This window comes from Narcine bancroftii, chromosome 7 (genome assembly GCF_036971445.1).
Source record: "Narcine bancroftii isolate sNarBan1 chromosome 7, sNarBan1.hap1, whole genome shotgun sequence".
Taxonomy (NCBI): Eukaryota; Metazoa; Chordata; class Chondrichthyes; order Torpediniformes; family Narcinidae; genus Narcine; species Narcine bancroftii.
Window position 1 is genome coordinate 36,801,288 of NC_091475.1, and position 25,860 is coordinate 36,827,147.

Here is a 25,860-nt window from a genome sequence, read left to right on the forward strand (position 1 = left end):
ATGGGAGTGTCCCTCCATAGGAGGTGCAGCACTGAGGGAGTACCACACCATGGAAGGAGCAGAACTGAGTGAGTGTTGCACTGTGGGAGGGGTAGTACTGAGGAAGTGTCACAGTGGGAAGGGTAGTACTGAGGGGGTGTTACTGTGGAAGGGGTAGTACTGAGGGAGTGTCACGTGGGAGGGGTAGTACTGAAGGGGTGTTACTGTGGAAGGGTAGTACTGAGGGAGTGTCACGGTGGGAGGGGTAGTGCTGAGGGGGTGTTACTGTGGAAAGGTAGTACTGAGGGAGTGTCACGGTGGGAGGGGTAGTGCTGAGGGGGTGTTACTGTGGAAAGGTAGTACTGAGGGAGTGTCACGGTGGGAGGGGTAGTGCTGAGGGGGTGTTACTGTGGAAGGGTAGTACTGAGGGAGTGTCACGTGGGAGGGGTAGTACTGAAGGGGTGTTACTGTGGAAGGGTAGTACTGAGGGAGTGTCACGGTGGGAGGGGTAGTGCTGAGGGGGTGTTACTGTGGAAAGGTAGTACTGAGGGAGTGTCACGGTGGGAGGGGTAGTGCTGAGGGGGTGTTACTGTGGAAAGGTAGTACTGAGGGAGTGTCACGGTGGGAGGGGTAGTGCTGAGGGGGTGTTACTGTGGAAGGGTAGTACTGAGGGAGTGTCACGTGGGAGGGGTAGTACTGAAGGGGTGTTACTGTGGAAGGGTAGTACTGAGGGAGTGTCACGGTGGGAGGGGTAGTGCTGAGGGGGTGTTACTGTGGAAAGGTAGTACTGAGGGAGTGTCACGGTGGGAGGGGTAGTGCTGAGGGGGTGTTACTGTGGAAGGGTAGTACTGAGGGAGTGTCACGGTGGGAGGGGTAGTGCTGAGGGGGTGTTACTGTGGAAGGGTAGTACTGAGGGAGTGTCACGGTGGGAGGGGTAGAGCTGAGGGGGTGTTACTGTGCAAGGGTAGTACTGAGAGTGTGTCATGGTGGTAGGAGCGATATTGAGGAAGTGTCACTGTCAACAGGACCATCAACAAATGACTGGTATGGATCTATGTGAAACTTAATCAGCTTGCAGAAAGACACTAAATAAGATCAGGAGTTAACCGTGCCCATCAAAGTCTTCTGCACTGTCTGTAAATCACATTTATCTACATCAATCTCTCCCCATCATCACTAACCCTCCGGGTTCCCCAAGGGCGCCAAGAACTGTAGATTTTAATTTCATTCACAGACCCTCATCCTGTTTTAGAATTTCAAAGATTTACAAAGTTTTGAGGAAAAACTATTTATTTAATCTGCAATAATGTGCCTGGTATTTTGATCTCTGGTTCTGGCCTGCACTGCCATAGGACATTATTAGTGGTCCTTACATAGTTTAAATGTTTCAGTAAGCTTGCCCTTCCTCCTCCTTCAGCCAAGAATGTTGGCTTGTTCTGCTAATTTTCTGAAGCTCTTGGAAAAATATATTCTTCTCAGAGCTGCACGCGGTAAACTGATCGTAGCCTCACCAAAAGTCCTGCAATTACAGCCAGTCTCTTTACGATTCTTCTCCAATCTCCTTCAGTAAAACTGAACAAAACCCCATCCCACTGCTGCACCCCACTGTACCTTAGTAATTTCCTCTACCTGAATAACTGTTAGTAAATCCTCCAACTGTCTTGTCCCCTCGGTCTTCACTGTGGATCTTGGTTGCTGGTGCTCAGTTGTGCAAGATCAAATGAATGCACCCTATATACCCTCCAAGTGTGGGACCTAGAATATTAATTCTTGCCTCGATACCATATTGATTTTTACCAATACATTTTCCTATTGGTCACTCATTATTTATTCTTGTTTGACTTCTCCACATCTTGATTTAGATATTCCTTTCATGATTTTGCTATTTACTTATTCCGCATTACAATTTCTCCTGTAAGTCTCTGGAAATTAATTTACTTTTCTATGCACTTCCACTTTGCTTGCATGACCCAATTTTTTTCATCTCCTGCAGTAATTCTTCACATTGGTTAAGTGCTATTTCTGCACTAGCTTTCTGTGCCATTATAGTTTGCAGATTTCTGGCCCCTCATCCTTTTTTTAACTCTTTGTACATTTTTTTTTTACATCTCCTATTTTCCATTCTACTTCAGTGCCAGTTTACAGGCACCTTCCCTCATTGCAGTTTTCGTCCTTGTCTGTGCAGTTGAATTTAAGCCTCAATCACTCAATAAACGCTTTGCTGCTGGGCAGTGCAATTTCAGTGGAAGTTTCAACGAGAAAGACGAGTTTCAGTTTGGCTCCTACGCCTTTCACAGACTCAACTGAAAATCCTTTTCAGTCTACATAAAGATCTATGAGATGAACAATGGAAGACTCAGCATAATTTTAACATTTAAATAAAATGACTGCTCTCCTGAGGTATGAAATTGAATATAAGTATGTTTACAGGTTACTGCAGAGCAGGTCTTCATCTATGAACAAGCAAAGCTCTTTAATCATGTTGCTGATTCTCACTTCCCACTTTGCGTATAGTATTTATCTGTGACGTCTAGCTCTTTTCCAAATTACTTTGAATGAGCTGCCCCCTTTTGCCATCTAATATCTGTTTTATGACTAACAATCCATTATTGGCCAAGCAACTTTGCTTTCATTGGTTCTTCAAGGAGCATCTCTCTGCATATTGAAGCAGTAGAGGCTGCCTCGAATGTATTTAAGACACGGAGATTTTTTAATAATAGTGGAATTAAGGCCTTGTGGGGAACAGGCAGGTAAGTAGAGAAGACTCCATGGCCACATTAGCCATGATCTTGTTGAATGGCAGAGCAGGTTCAAAGGCCAGTCCTGCTCCTATTTCTTCTGTTCCCAACCTAGATCTCTCTGCTTAACTTTCAGTCTACGGTGTTTTGTCATCAATCCATGATCTGTAAACACTTATCATTGACTGGAACTAACCAAGGTCAGAACTCCAACTGTGTGATAATATTGTGTAATGGGCAGAGAGAAAAGTTCTGCATCAGGAGCACAAATTTGAACAGCGGCAGAAACTTTCCAACTCACCCAACTATATATTTATCTAGTGACCTTGACAGATTGGAAAAAAAAAGAGTAGGGCAGATGAAAACAGCTAACATTCCTTCGCAGTTTGTAATACTGGCATCCAAGATTAGTTCATCCCAGTGCATTCGTATTGGCATAATTACAGACACCACTGAACGAACCATAATTTAATCTAGTTTTGTAGGTCACTGCATTTACAAACTATCAATTTACTAATTCATCATTCCAATGAAGAGTCATGTCTATCACACGCCCAAGGTTTGTTATTTGTTCACATGCAGAAGAAAGTGTCCTTTAAGCAGCTGAAGTTGTAACTTTACCTCCTAAGGTGGGTTATTTTAATTATTTTTTTCTGTTTAGGATGTGCATGGTTTACTTTAAGATGAGGCACTTGAGATGATGTTAGACCAGCCGTTTTTCTAATTAAAAGGCTACGGAAACTACAGTCACTCATTAACGCACTGGTTATAACATCTCCAAAGTTAGTAACAGAAGGGAGATCAGTGTGATTGGCCTGAGTATATCAGTATGATCTTAACATTTATAAAATAAGATTGGCTGCACATCCAGACATACTGGGGTGTGAGTGTCATGCAATTGGATGTAAGTATATTCATTACACAGAATGTTTATGGTTTTAGTACATGTTCAGTAATATCATCCTCCGTTAAAAAGCCACAGGAGAGGCACTTAATTAGTTTGATGAAGGTGTGTAAAATCCTACTGTCATTTCTCATTGTGGATCTGTCATGATTTTTAATGGAATGCCTAGCTCATTAATGCAGGAATTAAGGTAAGTGACATTATAATGATGGAGGCTGGCAGTCATGTGAGCTCATTTCTCTGGAGATAGGATTTTACTTCTCCTGGGGTTGGGTTCTGGGGCCCGGCTGTGGTAAGTTTCACGCCGTAGAATAGAGGGATATCTGGTTTCATGGAGTCTATAACTTGCCCGAATAAAACCAAGATGGAATTTCTTAACTAAGCGAAACAAAACCAAACTCAGCAGGTTTTTGGAAAATGTTGTTTAATCCGTCAATGGGGGTGCCCAACGTTATGACTTTTCCAAGAGTCACTGTGATGGGACGTGTCCCTGGTTTAGTTCCCCTTTCTGGAAGTTGTTTTAAGTGGGAAAGATCAAGGAGCCTGTGCTTGAGATCATGTGAAATGCTGAACACCCAGCAATATCCAGGAAGTCCCTGACACAGGTTCGACAATTCCTCTCCCCCCTCCCACACCTGGTAAAGTGATGAAAGGTGTCACTGGTAAAGTAATGCTTACTCCCAACAACCTGCTCATCAGTACCTATACCCAGTTGGGTTTTCCCAGGACCCCATTGGGTTTGGTACAGGCACCAAAGAGCTGGATTCCAGATGTGAGGAGAATGTGGCTGCTTCAACAGCAAGGCAACATGTGACATCCAGTATGGCATCCAGGAGCTCCGATGAAACTGAAATCAATGGGCACTGAAGGAAAAGGCTCCATTACTTGCGTTAGCAACTGCAGATGTTGGGGGTTCTCCCAGGCCATCGCCATTGGATTTCCAAGCATCTTCAGCTACTTCTTCATTTACTTCCTTTTGGCCCTTTGGCAATTCATGAAGAGGTTTGCTGGTGACTGGAACAGTACCCAGTTCCATTGACATCTCCTCAAAGACTGAAGCTTTATATGCCACATAAAAGGTTAAAGGACCCTAATATACAAGCCTTCAAACAGCAGCCAGGATGTGGATAACAAAATACAACAGGAAATTAAGAAAAGGCACATCAAAAGGACAACATTATCATAATCATGGGGAATTTTAACATGAAAATAAATTGGGAAAGTGAGTGGAATGCTACGGGATGGCTTCTGGGAGAAGCTTGTTGCTGAGCCCACCAGGGGATCAGCTGTTTTGTATTGGGTGGTGTGTAATGAACCCGAGGTGATTAGAGAGCTTAAGGTAAAGGGTCCCTTTGGAGGCAGTGATCACAATATGGTTTGAGTTCACTGTGAAATTTGAAAAAGAAAAGCTAAAGTCTGATGTGTCAATATTTCAGTGGGGTAAAGGACATTACAGTCACATGATGGAGGATCCAGCCACAATTTCAGGATAAAAGGACATCAATTTAAAACAGAAATGCGGAGAAATTTCTTTAGCCAGAGGGTCGTGAGTCTGCAGAACTTGTTGCCAAAGACAGGGGTCCCAGAACAGATCCCTGTGGAACTCCACTAGTCACTCCACAGGCAGAATAATTTCCATCCACTGTAGAATTAATGCAAAGTAGCCACCTATGTGGTAGGAAATATAAAATATAAAATGAAGTATACTGTAGTGTGAATGACTCAGTCACAGACAGTGACACTTCAGGAATGGCAGTCTGCAGCACCACAACATAGCATCTGATTTGTGGAATCCCATCTGGAGGATCAAACTTAATTAGATGACAGCCAACAGGAAGACTCTATGTGAGGAAAAAATTAACAATATACAGCCAATTCCCCCATCTCTAGACCAGATGTGATGTCACAGCAACCTCTCCCCTTCTTTAGGTCACCTGGGACATCAAACACGTGGCCAGTCATAGATCATGAGAGATGTCGCCCTTTCTGGCACCATGCAGCAAACTCCCAGCTCCAGGTCACCTGTCACATTAAGCATTCAGCCAATCTCTACTTGAGACTTGCTGAGAGATTAAACGGTCGTCAGCGCAAAACATTTTGTACAGCCAATCAGGTTTGTTCATTCTAAGCTAATGCAATGTGTTGACTGCTTCATGTTCATGTTTGAATCCCCTCTTCAACAACAGGAGGTCAGAAATGCACACAGTGAAGAACTTATGGGAATTCGTCATGAAGAAGAGATGGAAATGTCTGATGATGACTATGAAGAAAGCCCATCGAAAATCCCCAGAGTCGATGAAGCAGGTATGCTCCTGCTCTATTTCCATGAACTGGCATTTAAGTAAAATTGTAATGTGGGAGGATTCTTCTGTCAGAATTCATAAAGTGAAGCTTTTGTATATTATTGTCCCTTCAGTCATGTGGACATAGGCCTTGATTTCCTTTGGTTACCTGTCCATTAGAAGTGTGACATGCTACTTGGGACACTGTTGGCATTCGCCTTCACACTTTTGGCTGTTCTTTATCATTCATTTTCAAAAATGTATCCATTGTAATTTTCTATGTGTTTGAATGTGACATTGGAGAAGGGCAATAAATGTGGACCTTGCTGGCAGTGGCCAGAACACAAGGAATGAATGCTAAGAGTTTTGTTGTCTTAACCTCGTGATGTGGGCGATGATTAAGTTTATTGTCATACATAATGTACAATATACACATGCATTGAAATTCTGTGATCTAACACAGAGTGGAGGGCTAGCAAGATGGCGTCTGCCATTGATATATTGTGATGACGTTTGTCAGTGATGTAGAACTGAGGAGGAATGTTTGGCCTTGGTACAAAGGTCTGCAGAATCATAGGCCATGCAGATGGATGCAAGGAATTACAGGGGGGGATTATCGACAAATTGATTTCAAAACTGATGCTACACCAAATATGAACCGAACTGAGTACTGCATGTCCAGAGAGACTTGGGGGCATATGGATTGCTGGCCTTTACACTTCAAGTGTCAGGCCATGAGCTCATGGAACCATGTTGAGCATGAAACGGGACTCTGTTGTCTTTGTGACCTTGTGGGGTTCACATTCCTTCATGTAAAGTCATATTTAATTGTGCCTTCATTCACTTGCTGTACTGTGCATCACACTTGTACCCATCCCTTCCTGAGCAGTGGGGCTAATAGCTCCTTGATCAGGGGAAATTGATGTTTGACTGCCCAGTCAGTTGTCATGTATTGTCAGAAGTATCCTTCTTGCAGAGAAAAACTTCCAGATCATCAGAGTGGCTGGTTAAACCAGCCTGGAAAACCAGATTACACGCCGTCTTGCTGGGGTTTATAGAGGTATCCCACCATTCCCATCTCTCACCAATCCTAATTGAATGGCGGATCACTCTTGAAGGGTTGTTTGGCTTCTTCCTGTCTTCTCCAAAGAGTGTCATTGTGGCACTGCTGTCTCAAGAGACCCAGGTTCAATTCTAACTTAGTGATGCTATTTGTGCAGAGTTTGCATGCTCTCTCATGACCTTGTGATTTCCTCCTATATCTCAAAGACTTGGAAGTAAGTTGATTATTGTGTGTGTGTGTGAGTGAGGTAATGTGCAGAGAATAAAATGTGACTTTAGTGTAAGTGGGCGATCAATGGGTTGACATGGACTCTGAAGGCTGAAGGATCTGTTTTGGTGCTGTCGGCTTTGAGTATCACTGAACTGCATAGGCTGCATTCTTGAGGGATTTGATCAGCAGATTATTCTAGAGAGTGATAACACCTGGGTGACTCCAATTGCATCAAGTTTGCTGTTCAAAGCTGCTCAAACTCAATTACTAGCTCTTCATATTGAACGCAAACTTAAAAAGCCCCTTGCTTTGCACCACTTCCAGAAAGGCAAATGATAGTTTTAAAAATCAATGAAAAACCAAATGTAATTAGGAGACTTTGCTATCTTGTGAAAGCCATCGATTCCTCTGTTACCTACTGGTGGACTTGACGCTGATCCCACATTGCAAAGGGTAATTGATTCCTTCGTGTGAGCATGTTAGAAACGGTTCAGGCCTTGATCTACTGAATTGCTTGCTTTTGGTTCTCAGTAGAATTCTTCTCAAGGTTAACAAAAGGTCAAGAAGTTTTGGAAATTGTTGCTTTAAATAGATGATGTGCAGCTTGGTGAGATGCATTCAATTTCTGTTATTACCAATGAAATCTCCCTGTATTTATCGACAACTCATGTGTCCCCTGCATGCAAACCATTTGGAAAACATTGTTCGGTTCATTCTCCTTCAGTTAATGTTTATTTAGTATAATGTAATTGTTCATGTAATGTCCTTGTAGTGTACAAGTCTTTTCTCCTTCTAGCACTGATAGTTTGTCCCATAGGGATAGGTCTATTGCAACCCCAACACACTGGAAGTTGACCCACGTTTGGCTGATGTCTCAAAGAAGTTTTTCTCCAGGATCTGGAACATACTTCCTGAATAGGTGGAGGAGGCATGTGCTCTCACAACACTTGAAAGAAGAATCTGGACAAGTGCTTGAATCACCAACAGATAGAAGGTGTAAGGGAAATTCTAGGGCTCTTAACAACATTGATGAGCAGAGAGATCTGGGGATGCAGGTGCACAGCTCATTGTAGATTGGGTGGTAAAGAAAGTGTATGGCATGCCTTCATTATCAAGGCAGTTGGTATAAAAGTAAGGAGGCCATTTTGCAGCTATATAAAACTTTAGTTAGGCAGTGCTTGGACTACTATGTACTTTCTGGCTCCCCATCACAGGAAGGATGTTGAGGCTTTGGAAATGATATAGAAAAGTTTACCAGGATGTTACTTGAATTAAAGGGTATGAACTGCAGGGAGAGACTGGACAAATTTCTCTGGTGTGTCAGAGGCAGAGGGGTGACTTGATCGAAGGTTTTACAATTGTGAGAGGCATAGATAGTGTATTCAGTCAGGATCTTTACCTGAGAGCAAAAATGTCTAATATAGAGGGGGAGTTTAAAGGAGATGCAAAGGGCATGTTTTCACACTGAAAATAGTAGGGTGTTTGGAACGAGCTGCCAGGGATAGATGTGGAAGCAGTTACAATAGTAGTGTTTTAGAAACTTCTGATGAGAATGTATGTAAAAGCAGAGAGTGGAGTGATGTGTATCATGTGCCAGCAGCAGAGTTTCTTTACTTTGGGCACCATGTTCAGCACAGACATGTGGGCCGAAGGGCCTGTTCCTGCTGTGTGTATTTGGTGGTAAGACAGGTTATTTTCAATCTGGACAAGTCTGATACATTGTGACTCACCCACGATAGAGGGTTGAACAGATGAATGGAGTTGGGACCCTTATCAGCCTGGAAGCTAATGAAGGATAGAACCATTTCGCAGGGCAGAATGGCTTTCTCCCTGTTCCAATGTGTTCATGAAATCAAGCCTGCAAATATTGTAAGTAATTTCACTAAAGGAAAATGACCTGGTAAAACTAACAATGGTTGTGTGATTCAGTTAGACAGCCTCAGTTTGCCGGTGGGGTTGAAGTTTGAAGTCTTTTATCGGAATTGTTGACAAGATGAGGAGGGAATCATTCAGTGTGCCAGACCCACTCCACCAGATGTAGGGCAGCCTTGTGCAGAACTAACTTCCAATCCCACAATCACCCTATTTCTCCTTTGTGAGAGCTAACAAAACTTTAATAAAAAAGGCTACATCGAATAGAGGAAATATTATAAGAGAAGGTAGCCTCTGACTCTTTGAGGAAATCCATGTATGAGAATTTATTGCACAATGGACAGATGCATTGAAATCCTTACTTGTTGAAACCACACAGATATGTAAAATACACTAACAGCAATAGTAAAAATTGAATGATCACATTATCAATAAAATGGATAATAAATATAAAAGGAGAGATAAATGATATTCATAGTTGCAAGTAAAAAAAGTTGGTGCAAAGAAAAATGATGTGTCCTTCAAGTAGTTTGTGGTGGGGTAGTACGGGGAGCCTGGATGATGGGTTCCTTTCTCATGTTGATTTTCTTTTTGAGAGAATATCACACAGAGCTTTGGATGCCTGAGCAGATTTTGTGTGTGACTTCCCAAACCCAGCCTACCCACTTAGATCGAGGCAGGACCTCATTCTTTCATCAAGCTCTTATTGTATATCAAATATTGTGTTCCCTGCATTGCAAGACACCACAGGAACAAGGTGTAAATAGTCATCCATCTCCCCAGCATGTTGCTACTCAGACCTCTTCAATGGACTATGGGGTTGGGACCCCACCTCTTTACCATTTTAATCAGGGACAGGACCAAGAGTCATCAGGTGTGTGCATGTTTGAGTGTGGGTTCATTAAAAGGATTAGATTGGGATCGGTTAAATGTGGTAAATTATATCATCTGCTGTACTGTTTAAATGGTGAAAGATTGAAAGGTGTTGGTGTTCACAGAGACTTGGGTGTCTGACATAATCACTGAAAGAACAAGAACAAGAAGCAATTAGGAAAGAAATGGTACATGAATGCAAGAAGATTTAAGTACAGGAGCCAAGATGTCTTATGGCAGTTATCTATTGCACTGGTAAAACAGTAGCTAGAACATAGAATAGAGGCCTGGTGTCCTTAATTAAGGAAAGATATACTGAAGTGAGAGAGAGTGCGTTAAAGATTCACTGAAATGAAGCCTTCAAAAGGCTGTTGTCCTTTGAGGGGAGTTAAGCAGCCTGTACGTATGTTTTGGTGTTTAGAAGAATGAGAGATGATTATATTGAAAGATGTAAAATACTTTGACAGGGTAGTTGCAGGGGTGTCTCGCACCAGGTATCAGGAGCTCAACATAAGGGGTTCCTCATTCAGGACTTGGGGGGAGGGGGGTGGGGAGGGTAAATCTTTGGACATCTCTCCTCAAGATGGCCTTGGAAACTCTGTCACAGAGCTGACTTGGGACAGAGATTGATTGTTGTGAATCAAGGAAGTGGCACTTGGGGAAAGGATAAGCCTTAATGACCAACAGGACAGAACAGGTAAAAGATAAAAGGATAAGCCTGGTTGATTGACAGGTCAAACATGTGAAGTTGTTTAGTCTCCCCCTTACTTTTAATTCTTGCTTTAATTGATTTCTGCTCTGTCCTATTTACAAGTATCATGCCCAATAAATAGATCTTCCACCTGGTCAATAAAGATAATGAGGCTAATGATCGCAACCAACATCAAAGAGAGAGGTACTTGTTGGTATTTGGAAGAGGTAAAGGTTGATAAGATAGATCGACATAAGCATAGCTTAAATAATTTTCTGAAGAAGGGCTCGGGTGGAGGAGTCACGTGATGGAGTAGTGGCCGGTAGGAGAATACCAGCCCTCTCCAGAAAAGAAGGAAAAAAAGTGAAGAAAAAACAAAGCCCCAGACACACAAATCACAACAAATAAAAAATAAAGGTGTGGAGAAAATGGCACCTAAGAAAGAAAAGCCAAAAATAACGGGAAGAAAAGAAGAAAGAAAGACGCCGGAAGAGAAAGGTGAAGGCCTTACCTGTACGAAGAAGCAGGGACCTGCCGTGGAAAGAGGAGCCCACTCCCTGAGGTCAGTGGAGACCCCACAGGGTCGCGACCCATCGAACGCAGGACTGCAAAGATGGCTCACGGAGCCAAACAGGTGCGCAATCCCGCATGCGCGATGCGCACGACATGGACCACACCGACGGGAGGGGGGATCCAGCTGTGGAGTTTCACTCCATAGCACGAACAGCTGAGAGAGACCCGACAGCAGGGCTCCCAGATGGAAGATGCAGAAAATAACGGGATTGGGAGGAATGAGAATGAAAAAAGGAAACTAGAGACACAACAGATAACCGACCCAGAAGAAGAGGATCAACATCAAGACACCATGGAAACAAAAAATACCCAACAAACTGAGACAAGCAGCTCAACAAGAAAGTCAGAAGAGACACAGATACAAGGAAGAGAAATAGAAAACACAAACCCAAGAGCAGACACAGAAGAAGAAGAAAGAGAACACCAAGCTCTGCACAGAGGAATTGGAGGTAAAATGAATGGACAATACATGGATAAATAATTTTTTCAACAACATATGAAAGCATGAAGAGAATGGCTGACACTAGAATTTAGTGAAATAAAAAGAAAAATGAAAAGTACAGAAGAAAAAATGAGTAGAATAGAGCTGGTCATAACAGATGTAGGGAAAAGATTAGAAAATGTGGAAGAACGTGTAATGGCGGTAGAAATGGAAGTGAACGACTTAAAAAGAAAATTGGAAGAAAGTGATAAAGTTAAAGAAACACAGGAGTTGTTAGCTCAGAAGATGGATATAATGGAAAACTATAGTAGGAGAAACAATATAAAGATAGTGGGCCTTAAGGAAGATGAAGAAGCAAAGATATGAAAGAATTTATAAAAGAATGGATCATAAAGGTCCTGGGAATGCCAGAAATGCAGGAAGGAATGGAAATAGAAAGGGCACACAGAACATTAGCCCCGAAACCACAGTCACAACAAAAACCAAGATCCGTTTTAGTAAAATTTCTGAGATACACGACAAGAGAAAATATATTGGAGAAGGCAATGGATAAAATTAGAGAAGACAAAAAAACCACTGGAGTACAAAGGTCAAAAAAATTTTTTTCTACGCAGACATAAGTTTTGAGCTCCTGAAGAAGAGGAAGGAGTTTAACACAGCAAAATCGATCCTATGGAAGAAAGCCTATAAATTTATGTTAAGATATCTAGCGGTGCTTAAAATAGTTATCCCGGGGCAGCAAAACAGACTGTTCTCAGATCCGGAGAAAGCATGAGAATTTGCAGAACGCCTGCAAGACAGACAGAGAGATGAAGAGATGTAATAAGAACAAAGAATGACGACAAACTACATATCAAGAAGAAAAATTATAAGTAAGAACTAAAGGGGGGAAAGAAAAGGGAAAAAAGGAAGTAAGGGGGAAAAAAAGAGGGTGAGCTTTGTTATATGTGAAGATGAAAGTCTTCTGGAGGGGGTTGGGTGGGAGAGAATAACAGTCACTGCGAAATCAGTTGACACTTGTGAGCGGGTTCGCAATCCAAATAGAGAGGGAAGTTGTGGTTGCCCTGCAAGGGTCAAGGGGCGACTCAGAGGGGGGAGGGAACTTTTTTGGGGTTAAGTGAATTTTAGATGTGGGAATAGTGGAAATATTTTATGTTTTAGAAGTGTTGTCATACAATGCGTTCAAAAAAAAAAACTGAGAAATGGAAATGGGGAAAAGGGGAAAGGTGATGGTGAGGAAGCAGAAATGAGAGGTAAACAAAGTATGAAATGGCCATGTTGAACTATATGACTATAAATATTAATGGAATACATAACCAAATCAAAAGAAAGAGGCTATTAAATTTACTGAAAAAAGAAAAAAATTGATATAGCATTCATGCAGGAAACACATTTAACTGAAGAAATTAAAGAGAGACTGGGTAGAGCACATAATGGCAGCATCATATAATTCAAAAGCCAGAGGAGTAGCTATATTAATAAATAAAAATGTACCAATCAAATTAGGAGAGGAAATAATAGATCCAGCAGGGAGGTATGTAATGATAAAGTGTCAGATATATTCAGAACTTTGGAATTTGCTGAATGTATATGTACCTAATGAAGAGGATCAAAAGTTTATGCAAGATATCTTTTTGAAAATTGTAGATACACAGGGGAATATACTGATAGAAAGGGACTTTAACCTTAATTTGAACTCAAAGATGGATAAAACTGGACAAAAGACAAGTAAAAAGAATAAAGTAGCCAAATTTATGGTTAAATCGATGCAGGAAATGCAACTTATGGATATATGGAGGAGACAACATCCAAAGGAGAAGGAATACTCATATTATTCGAGTAGACATAAAACATACTCAAGAATTGACTTGTTGCTGTTGTCAGCCCACATCCAAGGGAGAGTTAGGAAAACAGAATATAAAGCTAGATTGTTATCGGATCACTCACCCCTGTTATTTGCAATAGAGCTGGAGGACATCCCACCAAGAACGTATAGATGGAGATTAAACTCCATGCTACTTAAAAGACAGGATTTTAGAGAATTAATTGAACGCCAAGTTAAAATGTACTTTGAAATAAATACGGAATGCAATGAAAGCCTTCATCAGAGGGCAGATAATAAGTTATGTAACTAAGATGAAGAAGGACTACAATCGGGAAATAGAACAGCTGGAAAGGGAAATAGTAAGTACAGAAAAAGAACTAGCAACAAAGGAAGATGCAATAAAAAGAAGAGAATTGGTGGATAAAAAAAAATACGAAACACTACAAATGTACAAGGTGGAGAAGAACATAATGAAGACAAAGCAGAAGTATTATGAAAAAATGCACAAAATACTAGCTTGGCAGCTTAAAACAGAACAAACTAAAAGAACGGTATTGGCATCAAGGAAAAAGGACAAACAAATTACATATAACCCAACAGAGATCAATGAAAACTTCAAGGAATTCTATGAGCAATTATATCAAACTGAGAACGAAGGGAAAGAAGACAAAATAGATGAGTTTCTACCTAAAATTGAACTACTAAAATTGCAAGAAGAGGAGCAAAACAAATTAATAAAAACCATTTGAAATAGAGAAAATACAGGATATATTAAAAAAGCTACCAAACAATAAAATGCCGGGAGAGGATGGACTCCCAATAGAATTCTATAAAACATTTAAAGACATTAATTCCTCCTCTCCTGGAAGTAATGAACCAGATTGAAGAAACACAAAACATGCCAGATTCATGCAAAACAGCAATAATTACAGTAATACCAAAGACGGGGAAAGATCCACTAACACCAGCATCGTATAGACCAATATCTCTCCTTAACTCAGATTATAAGATAATAGCAAAACTATTAGCAAACAGATTGGCCGACTGTGTACCAAAAATAGTAAAACTAGATCAAACTGGATTTATTAAGAAAAGACGAACAATGTCTTTAAGTTAACTTCATTAACTTAATCCATGCAGTACAAGGAAATAAGACGCCAACAGTGGCGGTTGCTTTACACAGAGAAAGCCTTTGGCAGGGTAGAATGGAATTATTTATTCAAAGTATTACAGAGGTTCAACCGACCAGAGAAATATATTAATTGGATTAAAGCATTATATAAGGGACCATTGGCGAAGGTGACAGTAAATGGATATATATCAAACCAATTTAAATTAAGCAGGTCAACTAGGCAGGGATGTCCACTATCTCCATCACTGTTCGCGTTAGCTATAGAACCATTGGCAGAACTGATAAGAACAGAAAATAAAATAAAAGGGATAAAAATAAAAGAGAGGGAATATAAAATCAGTCTATTTGCAGATGATGTCATAGTATACTTAACAGAACCAGAATTATCAATAAAAGAATTACATAAGAAATTGAAGGAATATGGAGAAATATTGGGGTACAAGATCAACGCAAATAAAAGTGAAGTGATGCCAATGAGTAATACGGATTTTAAGAAAGAATCACCATTTAAATGGCAAACACAAGCAATCCGATACCTAGGTATTCGACTAGATAATAATCTAGGCCATCTATACAAATTAAATTATCAGCCATTAATGAAGAAATTGCAAGATGACTTAGAACATTGGAAAGATTTACCACTAACACTGATAGGAAGGGTAAATTGCATTAAAATGAATATCTTCCCAAGGATACAATATCTATTTCAATCGTTACCAATTCCCTTAACAGAGAAATTCTTCAATGAGCTAAAGAAAATAATAAGGAAATTCTTATAGAAAGGGGGGGAAACCGAGGATAGCACTAGATAAATTAACAGAATGGTACAAACAAGGGGGCTTACAGCTACCAAACTTTAAGAATTATTATAGAGCAGCACAATTAAGATGTCTATCAGATTTTTATCAAACAAGGGAAAAACCAGATTGGACCAGATAAGAGCTAGATAAAATAGGGGAGAAGGTACCAGAACATATACTATATAAGTGGGATGAAAAGCTGGTGAAACATAGAAGTTCACCAGTACTGCACCATCTGCTCAACATTTGGAAGAAGATTCACTTTGAAAGGAAAAAAAAACAAATTACCAACTACCAAAATTATTATTGATGCAAAATCAACTAATCCCTTTCACAATAGATAACCTTTCCTTTAGAGAATGGGAGAGAAAAGGGATCAAAAGAATAGAAAATTGTTTTTGGGAAATAGTTTATTATCTTTTGAACAAATGAAGAACAAATATGGTATAACTCACGGTACAATGTTTGCATACCACCAACTGAAAACCTATTTGAAGGACAAATTGGGAAGCAGGCTGAGGTTACCAGAAGGAAGCAATTTTGAATATATGATTACAGACACAATGATAATTAAAAGATTTATAACAAACATATACATCAAGCTGCAAGAGAAAGAGAATGATGAAATAAGCTGTAAACCCAAACAAAAGTGGGAACAAGATCTAAACATAAAGATAAAGAATGAAACATGGGAAAAGCTATGCTCCGGAACTATGAGAAATACAATAAATACGAGGTTACGCATGATGCAATGTAATTGGTTGCACAGACTATACACCACGCCCCAAAAGTTAAATAAATGGGACCCAGCAGTATCAGATAGATGTTTTCGCTGTAAGAAGGAAATGGGAACAACAGTACATGCAATTTGGACATGTGAGAAAGTGGAAAAGTTTTGGGAAGATCTAAATCAAGTATTAAATAAAATCACAAAAAGCAACATACCAAAAAATCCAGAGATCTTTCTTCTAAGTAATATAAGAAGTAAAGAACTAGGCCTCGATTTGGATGAAGCACAGAAAAGATTTATTATGATAGACTTAGCTGTAGCAAAAAAATGTATAATGTCAACCTGGAAATCAGAAGAGAGCCTGAGAGTACAGCAATGGTACATAGAAATGAATAAATGTATTCCATTGGAAAAAATAACATATAATTTAAGAAATAACGTCACAGTATTCGAACAAATTTGGGAACCGTACATGGAACACCACAGAGAAGGCCTACCGTGGACCTCCACCCCCTAAAATGACAGAATAAGAATTAGACGAAATGAACTGACCCAGTGTGTAAAAGTAGATGACACAATTTTCTTGTTTATTTTCATTGTGTGTGATGACGTTATTTAATGGGTTTAATGAATTGTATATGTTGAATGTTTAGTGGGTGGGGAGGAGGGAGAGAAGGGAGGGGGGAAAGGGGAGAAAATGACACTGTGTATATTCAAGACGGAAATGTTTGTGTGTATTTTGGTTAATATGGTTCATAGTGTGAAAATTTTTAAAAAATTTTTAAAGTAAGGGCTCGGGCCTAAAATGTCAACGGCCAGTTGCTTTTCATGGACGCTGCATGACCTGTTGAGTTCGCCATCACTTTTATATATTGTGCTAATTCTCCTGCATCTGCTCACTTTGTGTTTACCACAACTTACAGGTACTAACACTACACTACAGTTATTTTGGACCCTGAAGTATGTGTAGTGTGCTTGTCTGCCTACCTGAGGAAGAATATACATACAAGAGAGCAAGTATAAGAGCAGGCTCAGCAGATAGATTCCTGGAAGGGGGAGGGGGAGGGGGGCAGGAACTGTCACAGGAGGAGAGATTACATTTAGGAATGCTAAGCAGCTGTGCAGATACCAGACAACAAAGGCTGAATTTTGCATTGATATGTTGCTTCATCGAAGTGGAGTTCAGGGTGAACTGGCTGACTCGAGATCAATCTTTGAATGACTGAAGGTTTACAGTGGTTCATCAACTGAGGCTGTATGGGTGGAGCTGAGGAACAGGAAAGGTATGACCACACTCATGGGGGTTGTATTATAGACAGCACAATAGCAAACGAGAATTGGAGGAGCAAATCTGTAGAGAGATATCAGACAGCTGTAGGAAACTTAAGGTTGTGATTACAGGAGATTTTAATGTTCCACATATTACATACTGTAATATTCTTCTTTGGCTTGGCTTCGCGGACGAAGATTTATGGAGGGGGTAAAAGTCCACGTCAGCTGCAGGCTCGTTTGTGGCTGACAAGTCCGATGCGGGACAGGCAGACACGGTTGCAGCGGCTGCAGGGGAAAATTGGTTGGTTGGGGTTGGGTGTTGGGTTTTTCCTCCTTTGCCTTTTGTCAGAGAGGTGGGCTCTGCGGTCTTCTTCAAAGGAGGTTGCTGCCCGCCAAACTGTGAGGCGCCAAGATGCACGGTTTGAGGCAATATCAGCCCACTGGCGGTGGTCAATGTGGCAGGCACCAAGAGATTTCTTTAGGCAGTCCTTGTACCTTTTCTTTGGTGCACCTCTGTCACGGTGGCCAGTGGAGAGCTCGCCATATAACACGATCTTGGGAAGGCGATGGTCCTCCATTCTGGAGACGTGACCCACCCAGCGCAGCTGGATCTTCAGCAGCGTGGACTCGTCTGCAATCTCGAGTACTTCGATGTTAGGGATGAAAGCGCTCCAATGGATGTTGAGGATGGAGCGGAGACAACGCTGGTGGAAGCGTTCTAGGAGCCGTAGGTGACTGTAATATTACATACTGTAAAAAGGCTGGATGGCTTGGAGTTTGTCAAATGTGTTCAGAAAAGTTTTCTAAATCAATATATAGAGGTACCAACTAAAGAGAGGGCAATACTTAATCTCCTATTAAGGAATGAGACAACACAGGTGACAGAATTATGTGAGGGGAAACATTTTGTGTCCAGTGATCATAATGCCATTAGTTTCATGTTAATTATGGAGAAGGAGAGATCTGGGCCTTGGGTCGAGATTGTAAATTGGAGAAAGGCCAATTTTGAGGAAATGAGAAAGGATCTAGAATGCGTGGATTGAGATACATTGTTTTCAGGCAAGGATGGGCGAGTTAAGTGGAGGACCTTCAAAGTTGAAATTTTGAGTACAGAATTTATATGTTCCTGTCAGGATTAAAGGCAAGGTTAGCAGGCAGAGGGAACCTTGGTTTTTGAGGGATATTGGGGATCTGGTTTGGAAGAAGAGAGAAGTGTATAGCAGGTATAGGCAACATTGGAGTAAATGAGGTAAAAATGCAAAAAAAAACCAAGAAAGGAATCAGGAGGGCTAAAAGAAGACATGAGGTTGCTTTGGCAGATAATGTGAAGGAAAGTCCTAAGGGTTTCTACAGTTATATTAAAAGCAAAAGGATAGTAAGGGATAAAATTAATCCCCTTGAAGATCAGAGTGGTCAGCTTTGTATGGAGCCAAAAGAGATGGGGGAGGTCATAATTTTTTTAAAAATCAATATTCATTCAGGAAATGGGCAGAGTCATGGGAAGTAAGGAAAACAAGCATGGACCCTACACAGATGAAAGAGAAAGAAGTGCTCGCTGTCTTAAAGCAAATAAAGATGGATAAATCCCCAGGGCTTTACAAGGTATTACCTCAGACCTTGAGGAAGGCTAGTGTAGAAATTGTAGGGGCTCTGGCATAAATATTTTAAATGCCCTTAGCCATGGGTATGGTGCTGGAGGATTGGAGGGGAGCTCACATTGTTCTGTTGTTTTAAAAAAGGCTCCAAAAGTAACCCTGGAAATTATAGACTAGTGAGCCTGACATCAGTAGTAGGTAAATTATTGGAAAGTGTTCTAAGAGATTGGATATACAATTATTTGGATAGCCAGGGGCTGATTAGGGATAGTCAACATAGCTTTGCATGTGGATGGTCAAAGAATCTTTCGAGAAAGTTACCAGAAAAGTTGACGAAGTAAAGTTTCCTAGAGCAGGAATAGCAAACACCAGAGGACATGAGTACAAAGTGAAGGGAGGGAAGTTTAGGGGAGACATCAGGGGTAAGTTTTTTTACACAGAGTTGTTGGTGCCTTGAATGTCTTGCCAGGGATGATGGTGGAGGCTGAAACATTAGGAACATTTAAGAGACTCCTCGACGGGCACATGGATGGAAGAAAAATGGAGGGTTGCGGGGTAGGGATGGTTTAGTACTTTTTTTAAAGGAAAATGTGGGTCAGCACAGTATCGAAAGCTGAAGGGCCTGTACTGTGATGTAGTGTTCTATGAAAGGCTGTGTATATTGTTTACATTTAGTAAGGCCTTTGACAAGGTCCCACATGGGAGGTTAGTCGGGACGATTCAGATGCTAGATATTCATGCTGAAGTTTGACGATGGCTGGATGGGTGGAGCCAGAGAATAATGGTGGATGATTGCTTCTCAGACTGGAGGCCTGTGACTAGTGGTGTTCCTCAGTGATCAGTGCTGGGACCATTGCTCTTTGTTATCTATATCAATGATCTGGATGATAATATGGTAAATTGGATCAGCAAGTTTGCAGATGACATTAAGATTGGAGGCATTGTGGACAGCAAAGAAGGTTTTCAAAGCTTGCAGATGGATTTGAAAAATGGCAGATGGAATTTAATGCAGACAAGTGTGAGGTGTTCCATTTTAGAAGGGCAAACCAAGAAAGAATATACATGGTAAACGGTAGGGCACTGAGGCGTGCGGGAGGGCAAAGGGATCTAGGAAAGCAGATGCATAATTCCCTGTAAGTGGCAGAGTTGAATAGAGTTGTAAATATATCTTTTGGTATATTGGCCTTCATAAATCCAAGTATTGAGTACAGGAGTTGGGATGTTATGTTAAAGTTGTATAAGACATTGGTGAGGCCAAATTTGCAGTATTGTGTGCAGTTTTGGTCACCTAACTACAGGAAAGATATCAATAAGATAGAAAGAGTGCAGAGAAGATTTACTAGGATGTTGCCCAGACTTCAACTGAGTTATGTGGAAAGATTAAACAAGTTAGGTCTTTATTCCCTGGAGAGTAGAAGAATAAGGGGAGATATGATTGTCTATCCACCTCATAATTTTAAATACCTCAGAGTGAATGTAGAAAGGCTTTTTCCACTGAGGGTAGGTGAGATACAAACCAGAGGACATGGGTTAAGAGTGAAAGGGGAAAAGTTTAGGGGGAACATGAGGGGGAACTTCTTCACACAGAGAGTGGTAGGGGTGTGAAACGAGCTTCCAGCTAAAGTGGTGAATGCGGATTCAATTTTAGCATTTAAGAAGAATTTGCTCAGATACATAAAATGGCAGAGGTATGGCAGGGCTAAGGACTGGGTGCAGGTCAGTGGGACCAGGCAAAAAAAATGGCTTCATACAGACTAGAAGGGCCAAAGGGACTGTAAAGTTCTGTGGCACAGGAGCCATTCAGGTTACCAAATCTAGGAGTGGCAGAGTATTGGTGGAGGGTTTAGCAGAAGGTTGGTGGAGACAGAATTGTATTTTTTATTGACGTGTGTCCCAAGATAATGAGTAATGAGTTATTTTGTCATACACATAAGTACAATGTACAGATGCCCCATAATTCTTACTTGTCACAGCCATACAAGGATACACCAACTATAATAGGAAACATTAAATCATTCACAATGTTCCCAGGACAGAAAAAGAAATAATAAATATAAAAGGATAAATAAATATTCACAGCTGAAGTTAGTGCAAGAAGAAAGAGTGTTGTCTCAATAGTCCAAATGCACCTTTTGGTGGTCCTGTAGAAGTTTATTGTTCAGGTAGGGGTCGTGTGGAAGGTTCAAGATCCTGACAGCTGTTGGATAAAGGTGGCAGTGAGAAGAGGTTGCGACCAGGGTGATGGGGATCTGTTATAATGTTGGCTTTCTTGAAGCAGTGCCTCACAAAGATGTCATCAGTGGATGGGAAGTCGGTGCCCATGATGAACTTGACATACCCCTGTTACAGAACTTGAATGACCAAGCCAGGCTGTGATGCAACCAGTCAGTATACTTTCAGTGAAAAGCTTTGTTTTGTGTGCTCTCCAGGCAAGTCGAGCCATAATTAAGCACAGCAGGTAGTCCAATAATAAAACAAAATTGCAATGTAGCATTACAGTAAGAAAAAGTGAGGGGTATAGCGAAAAGTAGAGTTAAACAGTACAAGGGCATCATTTTTTTTTTACCAATGAGTGGTCCATTTACATGTCTGATAACAACGGAAAAGAAACTCCTCAAATCTGGAGGTTCCTGTTTTGAAGCTTGTGTGTTTTCTTCCTAATGTAAGTAGGAGAAGAGAGTGTGACAGGGATAGGATGAGTGGTTTTAATATAAAAAAACAAAGCTGGAGAAACTCAGCAGGTCAAGCAGTGTCTTTTACATAACAAAGGTAAAAATACATAACTCTTGTTTTGGGCTACAGCTCTTCATCAAGGTATGGAAAAATGTTGGCAGGCATCCAAACAAAAGGAGGAGAGGAGGTGTGGTCACAGAGGCTGGAGCTGATAGGCAGAGAAAGGAGAGAAGGAACAACAGCGATCAAGGGGAGGAGAGATGGCTAGGTGAATAGAGGGGGAAAGGAGGGAGGAGAACTAGAAAGGGGGAGGGTGAAGATGAGAGCAGGTTAGCAGAAACCAGACACCTCCTCCTATCTGCCCCTCCCACAACCGTCTCTCATTCCTGCACTGGACATTTCTACTTTCTCCCCAAGATATACAAATCCAATCATCCAGGTAGACCCATTGTTTCCACTTGCTCTTCTCCCACCGAATGAGTTTCATCCTACCTTGACTCTATTTTTCTCCCTTTGTCCAATCCCTCCCCACCTACATCCATGATTCTTCACTTGCCCTCCATCTCTTCAATGACTTCAGATTCCCGAACTGGACCACCAAGATGGATGCCCAATCCCTTTATACCTCCATCCCCCATACAGAAGGTCTTAAAGCACTCCTTGTTGTAAGATGGTTCGTAATATGAATGCTTGCACTATGATACTGCAGCAAAACACCAAATTTTGTGACCTGTTCATGACAATAAATTCTGATTCTAGAGCCTAGTGTGACACCAAAAGGGGCAAAGGAGAGAACACCCAATGAACTGTGTGATCATTCTAAAATCAGTGGCTCCAATCTTCCCATTGTTGAGCTGGGGACATATCACCTTGAATGATGTTCCCACAGTCTAACATTCCAGAGGTAGTGGAAGGATCAAGGATAGGATGGAGTATCACCAAACATTGACACTGTACTTATAGATGATATTGCAGAGAGGCAGCTGACAGATGGGAAATATGAAAGTCTGAGGATATTGGAGGTAATGATGCAGGCACAGAACAGGATGCATTGCAGGTGACTGTCTAGCTATGACAAGGACAGAATCAGTGGGGTATACCTGAAGATGTACAATTATAGCAGAATGAAGGATTGAACAGATTGCTTGCAGTCAACTGTACAACAGAACCATTGAGCTACTAATGGTAGTGCCAATCAATACAGAGCTCAGCACTACTTGCACTGACAACTTGTGTTCAGTTTACATTTCCCTCTTGTATTAAGTTTGCAGTGAAATCTGTAATACATCTACCCTGATTAAATCAATGGGTTAACCCAGGTGGTTAAGATAGTCCATCTTCATCCTACATCTATGACTGCCTCTGCTTAACTTCTGCACCCAGTAATCAGTCATTCAAGGTATGTGGGCTTTCCAATCTGAGCTAGCTAGTACTTATTTGCCCACCCCTTATTGCTCCTGAGAAACCTTGGAGATAATGGTGTAGGCATAAGGAAGGGAAGCATTCTAGATAATCATCTAGCTATGATGAAGAGTATAAGTTGTATTGAACACAGTCAATTATCAGTTCAATAAGGTGCTCCTGATGCAACCTCCTGTAAATTGGGGAGACCGGCTCAGAATGGGGATTGCTTCATTGAACACCTTCATGCCAACCCCCACAACATCCAGCATATCCCAGTGGCCAACCACTGTAATTCAATTTCCCATTCCCACAATGGCCTTCTGCACTTCCAGGTTGAGGCCACATGTCAATTTTGCTCCATCTTGGCAATCTCCATCCAGACAACATCAAAATTGACTTCTCTAATTTCCACTTAGCTCCCCACTTGTTTTCTCATTCACCACCCCTCCCTCTTTACTTTCTTCTATCTCTCAGGCTCCATTCCTTCTTTATCCCTTCCCCACATTTTCTACCTGTCTGTCAGCCACACTGACCTTCATTCAGCTCCCCACTCCCTCACCTGTCTGCCCTCTTCCCCAACCTTTTTATTCAGGCTTCTGCCTGGATCCTGCTATTTCTGATGAAGTGTTTCAGCTGAAATCAATAATTATCTTTTGCTTCCATGGATGCTGCCCAACAAACCGAGTTCCTCCATTATATTGTGTGTTGCTCCAGTTTTCCAACATGCGCAGACTCCCTTCTTTAAGACCTCGTATCAAACCAACAGACAGTCTGTGCGCAAACCTGGTGTTAATTCAAGATGCAACATTCAGGCATGCATTGGTAAATGGCAAGTTGCAGTCAAAATGCTCAGGTTCCTAACCAAAGATCATCCCCACCAAGAGAGGCTCTGAACACATGACACTCGTTGCATTGTTACCATTGTCAATACCCGATGCGCATCAACAGGCCAGTGATGATCAGTGACCAGGAATTCAATTGGACTTGTGATACTTTGGTTGCAAGAGCAGATCAACAAGTGACTCGCCTCCTGACATCCAAAGCCTTTCAGTCCTTTACAAATTCGATGGAATACCCTTCGAGTGTTTTGTGAAGAAAGGTTGGGCAAGCTAAGACTTTTCTCTTTGGAGTGACAGAGGGTGAGAGGTGACTTAACAGAGGTGTATGAGATTGGGAGGCATAGATAGAGTGGACAGTCTGCAATTTTTTCCCAGGGAAACAATGGCTAAAACCAGATTTTTTCTGTATAAGATGAGTGGAGGAAAGCTCAAGGGAGACATCAGAGATGGTTTTTTACATGGCGAAAGGTGGGTGCCTGCAATACATTGCCAGGGTAGTGGGGTGGGGGGGGGGGGTGGAGGCTGGTACAATAGGGACGTTTAAAAGACTCTTAGATAGGTACCTGGATGTAAGAAAAATGAAGGGTTATAGGCCGTGAGGGAGAGAAGGGTCAGATTGATGGATTAGGTTTGTATAGATCAGTGCAACATTGTGGGCTGCAAGGCCTGTACTGTTCCATGTTTTTCGGGTAAGCAGAGTGCCAACAATTTTCAAGATGCTCATCCGGCGTGAAGCAGCTGCTTCATCAGTGCCCCATTAACCACCATAAGCACTTAGTCCTTCTCCACCAGCACACTGCAGCTGCATCATTTACAAAGCGTACTGCTGGTAGCACCTCCCTAAATCATGACCTCTAGCACCAAGGACAGCAGGCACAGTACAACACTACCACCTGCATGTTCCCCTAACCCCTCCCTCCCCTCAGTCACAGCATCCTGATTTGGAAATGTACTACAGCTCCTTGACTGGCAGTGGAACTAAACCCTGGAACTCGCTTCCCAACCACACTGAGAATACCTTCAGCAGGAATTCATCGCCACCTCTCAAGGACAGTTAGAGATGGGTGGTAAATTGGCCTTGCTAATGACATCCATGCCCCGTAAATGATGAAAAAGTAGATAATTCTCCTCAAGCATCTGCCTGTGTGTAATATCTGCAGTCAAATCTGGTAATAAATATTCAGCTGCGTCTTGTAAATCTGCACTTAGCCTTCATATTGTCAAGACTGTCCTTGTACTAAATCTGCTTCATTTCAATATTAAATCTACAGTTGCACTTGAAGTGAATCCCTGATCAGGTCTTCCATTTAATCTGCAGATGGATCTTGTGTAAAGCATTTGTTTCTCATTAACCTCATTGTTAGTCTGACTTCAAATTCTTAACCCTTCTGTTTTAGGTACAGTTTGTGTTCAGTCACTGACAGGTTAAAGACTTGGATTATATTGGGTTTTTTTTACTCTCTGTGCTTGAGATAGAAGATGGAGGGGTTCTAATCAGATATTTTGATGCAAATTTTAAAAACCTGCAGATGCTGAAAAATTAAAACAAAAACAGAAAATGCTGGAAATGATCAGCAGGTCAGGCTGAATCCATGCGAAGAGAAATAAAGTTAACTGAGTTGACATGAATGAGAATGGTTGTCTTCTCAGGGATAGTCAGTAGCTTTGTGAGGGGCAGGTTGTGCCTTTTGAGCCCAATTGAGTATTTTGAGGAAGTGACAAAGAAATTGGTGAAGGTAGGGCAGTAGGTTTGTTGTACATGGATTTTAATAAGGCATTTGACAAAGGACCCCCCCCCCACTGTAGACTATTCAGAAAATCATGAGATATGGGATCCAAAGAACCATGGCCATGTGAACTCAGATTTGGGTTATCAGTAGAAAGCAGAGGATAGATGTAGATGGAAAATATTCTGTATGGTGGTCAGTAACTGTAGAATTCTCCAGGGATCTGTTGTGCCCTT

At 41.4% G+C, this 25,860-nt stretch overlaps 1 protein-coding gene across 7 annotated transcripts in view; it reads left to right on the top strand.

The window, feature by feature from the left end:
• The window catches only part of enox1 (ecto-NOX disulfide-thiol exchanger 1), a 305,533-nt gene that overhangs the window by 214,699 nt on the left and 64,974 nt on the right, over positions 1 to 25,860 (top strand). For all 7 annotated transcript variants that reach the window (XM_069889622.1, XM_069889619.1, XM_069889617.1 and 4 more), the window contains one exon: positions 5,808 to 5,925. In XM_069889622.1, the coding sequence (XP_069745723.1) occupies positions 5,808 to 5,925 (118 nt within the window). The remainder of the gene's footprint in view (positions 1 to 5,807; positions 5,926 to 25,860) is intronic.